At 44.2% G+C, this 11,908-nt stretch overlaps 1 protein-coding gene across 1 annotated transcript; it reads right to left on the bottom strand.

The window, feature by feature from the left end:
• Positions 1-11,045: 11,045 nt before the first annotated feature.
• Positions 11,046-11,851, bottom strand: MELLADRAFT_85371 (uncharacterized protein; the record flags this gene model as incomplete). Its single annotated transcript, XM_007408824.1, has 2 exons — positions 11,046-11,723; positions 11,816-11,851. 2 exons carry the CDS (start codon positions 11,849-11,851, stop codon positions 11,046-11,048), a joined length of 714 nt encoding a protein of 237 aa, XP_007408886.1.
• Positions 11,852-11,908: the final 57 nt, after the last annotated feature.

Below are 11,908 nucleotides of genomic sequence, written 5' to 3'. Positions count from 1 at the left end.
TTAGGAACCTCGTCAATGTTAATGCCGCTGACCCCGTACTTCAAGAACCGAATGAAAACCCTGAAGGCATACGTACCGCTTACAGTGTTCGATCTGAGCTGGATAGAGAGAGACCAGAGAGCAGCCGGAAAGAAGAAGGTGAAGACCATAAAGGAACTTCAGGAAGATGATTCATCAGCGACGTACTCAGGACTGGTACCTAACGAGGAGTTACTGATGACGTATGGTTTCTGGATTGATGCATTTGACTTGTTTGTCCGATACTTGAGAGAAGAGTACGAGAGACCAAAGGCGGCGAAGATGTTCGAGAGACACCGAGCAAACGTAGTGAAGGTGAAGCGGATGACGAAATGCTGGATGGTGGCATTAAGATACGACATGAAGGTGAGACTGGTGACAATGAAAGTCAAGAAGCTACAAGGAGGCGGTAGAGTGATGGAAGACGCAGGGTACTTACATGAAGACCTTCTGAGAGAAGCAAAAGAGGAGGCCGATGCGAGAGGTGAAAGAAAGTTCGTAGATAACCCGTACGTGCCGGGAGGGGGGATGGAGAGTGTAGACCCGACAACAGGCCTGAGCACGGCATCAGCATCATCAGCCTGGGGAATCTATTCCAACGCAGAACAGGGTGGAAGCAGAGGTAAGTGCAAAGCTGTAGATACATTGAACGGACAAATCACTTACCTGCATCCGTACCAGGTTACGCCGGAGGAAGAGCTGGAGGCTACCAGCAAGGAGGAACGAACCACGGTGCGAGAGGTGTAGTAAACGGAGTCCAGAGAGCGAGGGTGACAGGTTGGGTGCAAGGTAGAGGAGCCGGGTGGTGGGCAAAAGCTAGAGGAGGAGGAGTGGGTAGCGGTACCGGTGCAGGGAAGGAGTGAGTCTGATTCTAAGAAATAGAGGAGAGATGTGGTTAGAAGTCTATACTATGAAATGAAAGTAATGAACCTTTGAAACCGTACCTGTGCGTTAGAATTGCCCGAAAAGTGCCCACACCAGGAGAAACGAGGAAAGAGAAAAATGAGAATAGCGCACCAACAGAGACGGGTAAAGAGAGAAGTATGGAGACGCAAGAGATGAGGGAGATTCAGAAGACAGAAGGTGAGATGAGAGAAAGTGAAATAGGGGAAGAGTCCGAGGACGAGCAGGTGATAGAAGAGTTTGACCTAGAATACGAGACGCAACAAGACGAGGTGAGAGAAGACAAAGAAGAGAAGCAAGAAGCGCCAAAGACACACGATTATCCAGAGAGGAGGGAGTGGCCTTCAGAAATAAGATGTCAAATGAACATAGGGGCTTGGGAGAGCGAACTGAAAGAGCTGGACCTATGGGGAGAGCACGAGTATGTTGTGAGAGGTTTCAAGGAGGGTTTTACACAAGGAATACCGGATCACAAGTTGGAAGGTTTAGAGTTCTATTCGCCGAGCAACCACAAAACATCCAAAGAAGATAGGGAATAAATCAGAAATAAGCTGAAGAAAGAATTAGAAGTGGGGAGGATGCTAGGGCCGTTCACGGAGAAGGAGGTACTAGTAAAGGTAGGCTTCTTCCGGACAAGTCCAATGGGGATGGTGGTGAATGGCGACGGAAGCACAAGGATCATAAATGACTTGTCTTACCCGAAACAAGACAAGAAAATAATGTCAGTTAACTCACTAGTTGATAAGACGGAATTCAAAACAAGCTGGGATGACTTTAAGAAGGTGGCGAGATTTTTCAGTGATCTTACGGAGGAAGTAGAGGTAGGGATATTCGATTGGGAGAAGGCCTACAGACAGATACCAACGAAACAATGTCAGTGGTGATACTTAATGATAAGGACTCCAGAGGGATGGATCCTGGTAGACTTACGGGTGACGTTTGGTGGAGTAGCTGGTTGCGGAAGCTTCGGAGGTCCGGCAGACGCTTGGAGAGCGATAATGAAGACGAGATTTGGCGTTATGGAGGTATTTCGTTGGGTGGACGACAACTTATTCGTAAGAAGGAAAGCAGGAGCGAACAAAGTGTTGATGCTGGATGTGGTGGAGGCGAGTGCAAGGTAAGGAGTCAAAACGAACGAAGGGAAGTATTCGGAGTTCGCGGAAGAACAAAAGTATATAGGCTTTATCTGGAACGGAAGAGAAAAATCAGTTAGGCTACCTGAAGCGAAGAGGCAGGAAAGGATTCAACAAGTGAAAGAAGCTTCAGAGAAGAAAAACCCACACACCTTTAAGGAAATAGAGAAACTGGTAGGAAGACTAGTACACGTAACGTACATGCTACCACAGATGAGGTGTTTCTGTCCAAATCTTCACGCGATGATGGCGTCCTGGAGGAACAAGATGGCAATACGAAAGATCCCGAACGAGGTGAGAGCAGATCTTCAGGAGTGGAAAGAAGTACTGGAAAGGTTCGAGAATCACAGGCTGTTGCCAAAGAAAGGTGTGGACAATGTAGGGTGGATTGGAGATGCGTCGACGAGCTATGGCATTGGCGTGATCGTTGGAAGGTGTTGGACACAGTTGAGGTATAAAGATGGTTGGAACAAAAGAGACTTGAACGGTGTGAAGCGCGGTATCGCCTGGGCAGAGACTGTTGCGGTGAGGATAGGACTAGAAATGGTAAAGGCTCTGCATGAAACAAAGGGGAAGAGGTTTCTGGCGATCACCGATAATACTGGAACTGAGGCAGTGATCCAAAATCTGAAATCCAGAGACAGGTCAGTCAATGACGAATGGAAGAAAATCCAAAAACGACTAGCTTACATGGGGTGCGAAATTGAGGAGAAATGTGTAGCAACTGGAGATAATAGTGCAGACACACTATCAAGGGGACTAAGAGGGAACAAAAGCATCTACTACTATCTGAAGCCGGAGCTGGCACCCGATTTAAAAATCTACCTAGAATATGAACCCAAGAACAACAAGGAACTCGAAAGGGAGACAAGAGGTCAGTTTTGAAGGCTCAACAAAGGTAGAGGGGAATCTAGAACAGAAGGAAGCAGTAACGGAGCATCTAGTAAAAGGAGCGTGGACACCGGGAACGCTGAAGGGGTACACGAGCGCGGTGAGGAAATTTAAAGCGTATATTGAAAGCACAGGGAGGGTATTTAAAGGAGATGAGCCAATGAGAGCAGAAGATGTTTACGGATTCATAGTTTGGGCAGGACCTTTGGAAGTAGGCAAGAACGAGGGAACGGGAAAGGAGCTCAAATCAAAAACAATATCAAAGTATATAGCAGGCCTGAAGGCGTGGCACATGGCCAAACACCACGAGGAACCGAGGTTAGATAGAGCAATGATAGAAGGGTTACTCAGGGCCACAGAGAGATCGGCAGAAAAGCGGGAGCTGACAAAGGACGGAGAAGAGAAAACAGAGAAGGAAGCAATAACAGTGAAGGACTTGTTTGAAATGGTAACAGGGCTACACGGGAAGTCGGAGATGCACGATCTAGCAGTAGTGATAGCGCTGGTGGCCTTCTGGGGCATGGCGAGGTTGGGAGAGATCCTGCGAGAATTGGCAGAAGAAGGAGCCATAAAGGTTGAAGATCTGTTGTTTGAACAAGGAAGACGGAGAAGGATCACAGTGCTGCAACTGTGGAAGGCGAAAACAGTGAGACCGGCAGAGGCGCAATACATCAGGTAAGAGGAGTAACAAACTCAGAGAAGATAAGAGACTGATGTGATGTTGAACCGGACAGACTATACGAGCAATTTGGTGTTAGGCCCAGTGTCAGCCTTAACAAGGTTATGAGCGAGCGAGCACGTAGATAGGAAAGGTAGTAACTTACTTTTCTCAGCAATAGTAGGAGGCGAACGCCAAACTTTATCAAAATTAAGGTTTCTGAAGATGATGGAAGGTGTATGGGGTTTAAGCGGGGTGAAAGGAGGCGGTTGGTCGGGTCATTCATTTAGGGTGGGTGGCGCCTCGTTAAAGTTCAACATGGGATGGGACAAAGAAAGAATCATGGAAGAAGGAAGGTGGAGATCGAGCGCAGTAGAGGTGTACTTGAAGAAGTGTACAGAAAAGGAAAAAGAGGAAACAAAAGAGTTCTTATGGATAATAGATAGAAGAAACGGAAGGGTAGAAGGAGAGCAAAGAGAGAGAGAAAGGAGGAGAATTTCCACCAAATAAGGGAAGTTTCTGATAGAGTTGGTGGAAAGACAAGATTAAGAGGAGGGGAAGAACGAGAGTAAGAGAAAACCTTGAAATGCAGACGAGAAGCGAAGTTAGCACTTTGAATAGTGACATGAGAGTCATAGATCCAAGGAGAGAGACAAACATGAGCTGAGCCCGTGCCAGTTGTGGGATGCTCAACGAGCTAAGGCTCTCACGAGACTCAGCTAATTGGGGGGTTCACACATCCCAAAAAAGAGATCGGCAGCCATCCGGAGAGATCGACAGGCGTCAGTGGCAATTATACCGTGACGCAAAGCCTGCCAATCACGCGCCTGGGCTCCCCCAAACACACCTCAACCTCAGCAGAAAATAGTGCCAAGGTTGAGAAAAATTTGTATTATAAGTAACAAACTTAGTAATACAACCTAAGTAAGAAAGTTTAAACCAAAGATAAGATTTGGTAGGAGGAACAAAAACCTTTTCTTACATATCCCTTACCCAAGAAGTAAGGAAATGTGAGAATGGATTGATGGTCTTAACAAAGGAACGACTTACGACTTAGTTCCATGATACAGTTTTGCGGAGAGAGGGAAAACCTATAACCATAGGCAAAGTTTTCACATAGTGAATTTGGGAGTTGCATAAGCAAACCAAATTCTTCACTCTCTCAACACGTCACCAAAACTTCATCCATTCTCAAGGTGGAAATAAATCGACAGGCGTCAGCGGCGATTATACCGTGACGCAAAGCCTGCCGATCCCGCGCCCGGGCTCCCCCGAACACACCTCAACCTCAGCAGAAAATAGTGCCAAGGTTGAAAAAAATTTGTGTTATAAGTAACAAACTTAGTAATACAACCTAAGTAAGAAAGTTTAAACCAAAGATAAGATTTGGTAGGAGGAACAAAACCTTTTCTTACATATCCCTTACCCAAGAAGTAAGGAAATGTGAGAATGGATTGATGGTCTTAACAAAGGAACGACTTACGACTTAGTTCCATGATACAGTTTTGCGGAGAGAGGGAAAACCTATAACCATAGGCAAAGTTTTCACATAGTGAATTTGGGAGTTGCATAAGCAAACCAAATTCTTCACTCTCTCAACACGTCACCAAAACTTCATCCATTCTCAAGGTGGAAATAAATCGACAGGCGTCAGCGGCGATTATACCGTGACGCAAAGCCTGCCGATCCCGCGCCCGGGCTCCCCCGAACACACCTCAACCTCAGCAGAAAATAGTGCCAAGGTTGAAAAAAATTTGTGTTATAAGTAACAAACTTAGTAATACAACCTAAGTAAGAAAGTTTAAACCAACAATAAGATTTGGTAGGAGGAACAAAAACCTTTTCTTACATATCCCTTACCCAAGAAGTAAGGAACTGTGAGAATGGATTCATATGTATAACTACAAAATCAAGTATTACACATCCATAGTCAAAAAACTTAAGGTGGATATAACCTGGTGAGAATCAAGTTATCAGCTCAATGAAGCTGAGAACTGATCGAACAACTGATGAGAACAATCTGATGGTAAAGAAGATTGAGAACAAAAGTATGTTTGAGTTTGATTTCATCAATATCCACAACACTAACACGACACAACTTACACCTGGTGAGAATCAAGTTATCAGCTCAATGAAGCTGAGAACTGATCAAACAACTGATGAGAACAATCTGATGGTAAAGAAGATTGAGAACAAAAGTATGTTTGAGTTCGATAAAGGAAAAAGCTAAAAGTAAAGAAACGTATAAGCTTTATATAAGGAAATCAAACATTATGACGTCATATTATCTTTACAATAACAGGTGTATAATTGATGTAACAAAGAAATCATGATGAGTTAATAAGCCTTATGATTATGATCTCAATTTCCCCCCGTCTTTGCTACATCCTGCAAACCTAGCAATGAACAAAATCTTCAATGTTTGATTGGTGTCAAAGCCTTGGTAAAAATATCCGCTAACATATTTTCTGTCGATACGTATTCTACCTTCATTTGATCATCTGCCACCAACTCCCTAAGCCAATGATATTTAACATCGACATGTTTTGTTTGTGATTTAAATTGTTCATTCTTGGTCGATGCAATTGCCCCCTGGTTATCTAAATTCAAAACCGGAGCAGAGTGTTGCTTAATTGATAAATTGTTTAATAAATGTCGAAACCACACCAAATCCTGGCCACCTTCATACGCAGACCGATACTCAGCTTCCGTTGTTGACGTAGCTACATTTTCCTGCTTCTTACTCTTCCAATTAACCGTGCTATCACCAACCATTGTACAATATCCTCCTATTGATCTTCTTGTATACGGACATGAAGCAAAATCAGCGTCTGCATATCCTTTCAATTCTAAATCTTTTCCCCCTAATACTATTCCAACTGTTTTCGTCCCATTTAAATATCTTAATACTCGCTTGAAGGCTTGCCAATGAAGAATTGAAGGATTGTTTAGATGCTGAGACAATTGAGAGACTACAAAGGAAATGTCCGGCCGCGTAGCATTATTAAGATACATTAGTTTTCCAACACCGTGCCGATAATTTTCATCTAAATCCTTAAATTCTCTAACTTCATCATCTGACCCCGGCACTAAATAACTTCCAGGACTCATTGGACACCCTACTGATTTACAATCCGCCATGTTGTACTCCTCTAATAGATTTTGAATATATTGAGATTGCGTCAGAGTGATTGTTCTTTCTTCTCGATTTCTTGTCACCTTCATTCCTAAAATGTATTTATATTCTACATCTTCATCCATTTGGAACTTTTGAGTGATGAGACTTCGAAATCGTTGAAATCATCTGTCGCAATTGTTAGATCATCAACATGTACATGCACAATGCATTTCCACGTAGGATCCTTTGAAATGAATAGACTAGGATCCGAGGTAGAAGGAATGAGTTGAATTGAAATGAAAAATGCTCTTAAGCAATCATACCACACTTTCGGCGCTTGTTTTAAACCGTACAATGCTTGCTTTAATTTTAAAACTGATGTTAAAGTAGCACCATTCACAGTCAATCCTTTTGGAATTTTCATGTAAATTGTTTCCTTAGGACTTCCATTCAGAAATGCGGCCACAGCGTCCATCTGATACACATCTAAATTTTCCAAAGCAGCCATGGCGTTGATTGCTCTTAATGTGGCTATTCGTCCTGTCGGTGCAAAGGTTTCGTTGTAATCTTCTCCATATTCTTGTGAGAAGCCTTGAGCACACAATCGGGCTTTAAATTTAATAAGTTCACCATCACCCCCCATCTTCTTCTTAAATACCCACGTGGTTCCCACAGCATTCTTTCCCGCTGGCAAATCACACACTTCCCACACCTTTCGTCGTTCCATGTTTTCCAGCTCATTGTCAATTGCCTTCTTCCAATCAAACTGATTGTCGGATTTCAACGCCTGCAGGTAAGTCTTTGGGTCTATACTCACACCTGCCACAGCTGTAGTTTTCATCGCACGTTGAGTTAGATGAAAACCGGGTGTAAAGGCCGTTCGAAGAATCATGCTAGAATCAATCAATTTGTGTTCATCTTCATAATTCTTGACTTGAAGACGAATTGCCTTAGCTCGTAACTTTCGAGCAGTGCGAGCACGTTGCCGTTGAGCAAGATTAGCTCGATGTCTTTTCACGCCTGGTTCCAGAATGTTGGACTCTTTGATGGCGCTAGAGATGTCCTGTGGCGCAGGAATCGACAGTGGCTGCCACTCCCATCCTGGTCGTTTCTGAGGAACAACCGGATTAACGGGTGACAACTGAATCTGCAAGTTTTGTTGAGAAGGACGTATGACAAGCACCGCCAAGAAATTCACGTCGGAATGCCCCTTCCGATGTCACATCGTGGACGGTGTTCCGAAGCAGGGTCGGGGCCAAATTGGGCGATAGAATTGTTGTGCGATGTGTAATCACATCTTCACTGTCCGATGGGATCCGCAGTCCGATTGAGGATCGCTTTGGCACAACCGATGAAACTGAGCGCCGATCCCACACCGCATTGGTGGCCGCCGACTGAACCTCAGTCTGATCAGGTCCGATGGCTACTCGTATAGCGCTCATCCGACTAAAACAAATGTGTGATACAATCATCGCATCGCATCCCCTCTGAGCAACTAAATGTCGGGCCTTTTGTCCCGATTCAATCATTTTTTCGATTTCATGTCGGTGTTTGAATCGCGATTCAATCCCCTGAATGCCCGATTCAATCTCTCTGGCGAGGCAACTTCGGTTGCATCTTAGCGACACATTCCAAAAGCAGCCGATGCAATCGGCGTAGGACCGATTTGGTCTCGAATCGACACAAAAATTGCAGAAAAATTTTCTGTCTTGCTTATTTCTTTGACACGAAAAACAAAAAGCGTGGGCTTTTCTGTACAAGGCCCATTTGAACTTGGTCTTGAGCTCTTTGAACTTCAAATCTGACCTCTTCGAACTTCGAACTTCGAATCTCAAGCTCGAGTGTCAGAGGTCTGGGCTTCGAGCCTCAAGAGACCTTAACATATAAAGCTTCGAAGTTCGAACTTGACTTTGAAGTTCGAACTTGCCCTTGGAGACTCAGCACATAGCCACTCTTGGGATTAAGTGCTTCCATGTAGTCAGGGTGATGTGGAGAGTTTTTCACACCACTCAGCATGTTCCAAATCTTACGCTTAAAACTGGATATGGCTGCGTCCACAACACATTACCGGAGTCATTGTCTTCTTGGTGGGTAACTCTTTGTCCGTACGGCACAGACTTAACCTTGTACATACTCCAGAGAAATACGGCCCTATCCAGCCTCCAGATTACCCACATGATACAATAGAAAGAGCAACTCCCAGCGTCGCCCAGAAATACACAAGAAATTAACAGGCATAGATACATACATCCAGTTTGAAAGTTTTGACATCATAGTATCTCCGGAAACCCATCAATAACTCCCAGCGTCGCCCAGAGATACACAAGAGATGAGAAGGCATAGATACATACATCCAGTTTGAAAGTTTGACATCATAGTATCTCCGGAAACCCATCAATAAAGAAACCATTTCATATCTTGACATACACAACGAATAAGAGATCGTGAAGGATAGGTGAGAAGGTGTTGAAACATCATAGAAAGCATAGGCTAGACCGCTTCAAATCAATCTGCACATGGGACAAATGACCGTTTTGAACCTTTACGCATGAACTCGGAAAATCGACCTACTTCCTAAACCGATGAAGCCCAGGGAAGTGTAAAAATGAGGTATTTGGTTAGTTTTGTCGACATTTCCTTTTTACAAGCTGGTCTGGATTACTGACATTGAATATCTTCTGATTCTCTCAAAGACCATGAAATGGGCCATATTTACGTAGCACTTGTGTTCTGAATACACGGATCAACTTGGCTTTGAGAATATTGCGGGGTACGCGGTGACTCGGTACGAAGTGGTGGATTAGTTCTCGAAGGGCACCCTTCGTCACTGATCGAGCTTGAAGTTTAACGTTGGGTGAGAGGATTTCAATCAATTCAGTCAGTACGCTAAAGATTTTCTTCCAGAACAGAGGGTCTTCGTGGGGCGTGGACGGACGGACTGCTCGGCGGTTTGGATGGTTATGAGAAGGTACAGCCATTCTACATGCTCGGATAGGAGCTGAGCGTCTACGTATAGGTCTTGAAGGTGAAGTAATATTCCCTGTGATTGATATGTTTCCAGAAATGATCATGGCTAGTAAGATGAAGATGAGATAGCTAGATTAAGGATGAATTCAACTATTAGAGAAATATTCTTCGAAGCGATGACTAGGTGAGAATGTGGACGAGTGATGTCAAAGATAACCGGTATATATTTGAGGTGAGTAGATAATTTGTTTTGATAGGTGAGATCGAATATCGTGAATGGGTGAGTGCCGGCTCCTAAGTTGAGATCATAGCAATTTATAACCGTGTCACCCATCTGGTTTTCGAATCTCTTTGTTTTGCAAAGGTAGCAAAAGAAGACTCACCTTGAGCCCTTTGTCCCCAAAGATATTCGTAAGATGCTCTCTGCTTAACGCCGCATGTTAGTATCGCCATTGATAACGTACCCGAGAACGCGTCATTGACCAAAACACGCGTAGTATGCCATTCATTCAAGCCACGTGCTGAATCCGGCCTGCTAACACCTCAGAGTAAGCCCCATTGACAACTACACCCCGCTCAGCACACCTGGCTCAGCACTCAGTCACAGAACACAGGACTCCCGTTAATTTTGGATGGAAGCTCATCATTACGTTTGTGTTCAGGTCAGCTTCCTTTGAACACTCAACAGTCACCTCCTAGACACTCACGTCCTGGGTTCGAATCAAACGCTTTCGACTGAGGTAGTGATCCGATCAACATTACACTTTTGAACCAAACGCTTGCGACTGAGGAATTGATCAGATTAACATTACGACCTTCACATCCTTGAAGTAGTATCTATATAACCCTGACCTCTAAGACACTTCCTTTTCCAGTCCATCTCTTCACGGGACGGGTATCTTGAGTTAAATTGTATAATTGAGACATGCATGAGTTTTCATCCAATTACATGACTGGATATTTTGACTTGTGCAGGGCTGCAAGTTGATGAACACAAAAAGTGACTGGAAGAGCCCACATCAGAATTCAGAAAAACACCAAAAGAAATGAGGAGCAGATCGCATGATACTTTTGTATGAGGGGAGCGATCAGGGGTAACACAAACAACGAGAGTTCTTCAAAAAAAGCAGGTACACCCCCTGGGTCCATAGACACATTTGAAGGCTTATCAGACCTACGACTGGACATCCTCAAGAAATACATGTATCACAAAACAATTCTTTAGCTCCAAAAAATATGAAAGGGTTGCTCTTAAGACCATAATGAAAGAGTATGTAGCATGAGCATTTCAGGGTAAACATGAGTGCGTATCCTATTCAAGCGATTCAATATATTTCATAAGGACTCTAGATGAGACTTAATATGCATGAGCATATTCATCCCACCATGCCCGGATGAACCAGAAGAAATGTACCGAGGATACCACCAAGAGTGCCCCAAACTTCCAATCAAAGTGGAAAGGTTTCTCATGACAGATATTCGTTGCCGGGGCGGCAGGATCTAAAATAAGGAAGTCGCACATCAACGGTTCTGCCTCTTGCGAGCTTTGAGAATTGATCAACGCATGGAGCTGGTTGGCCACACCTGGGTTTGGAGCCGAGCTACTTTCCAATTGGGTATGATGAGGACCAGCAAAGGCAGTTGACATGTCCCCGATTAAGTTTTTCGATCTAGAATTTCCGGGCACATTGCTGGAATTTCGATTTGTTTCTCGAGTAAAGGAAGAGGCTTTCGGAGAGGAATGATGAGGTTCTTGAAGGGTAAACTTTTCCGGATTGATGCTCATTCCAGAGAATTTATCCTGTACAGGATTGCATGCAGAGGTGCTCCGAACACCGTTTCGTCGAAAACTTGGCTCGCCGCTGACGCCCTGGTTGGTAGATACTGCTCCCTCATGTGTGCCTTCTCTTTGTCGAATTCGTGGAGTCTTTCCTGTGCGAAGAGAGGGTGAAGGAGATCGCTCGGTTGAAGAAGTACGAGTTCGAGTGACATTGGATGAACCGGGCAAATCGGTTGTTGTCGAACATTTCTTCCTCTTGAATTCGATTTGACTCAGATCGGTCACTACAAGCAATCGGAATCATCAGTCTTGATGAGGATACGAAGTAAATTTTCACAAGAACTTACATTTATAGACCGGGCACCCAGGGGCACAAAACGCATGTTGCCTGGTGGTGAGAGTATGGTTGCGAACACCGGTCAGTTCAAACCATGCAATCT

Source organism: Melampsora larici-populina, assembly GCF_000204055.1.
Source record: "Melampsora larici-populina 98AG31 unplaced genomic scaffold MELLAscaffold_14, whole genome shotgun sequence".
NCBI lineage: Eukaryota > Fungi > Basidiomycota > Pucciniomycetes > Pucciniales > Melampsoraceae > Melampsora > Melampsora laricis-populina.
Note: the sequence above shows the minus strand (reverse complement) of the source record. Positions and strands in the feature narration are given on the sequence as shown.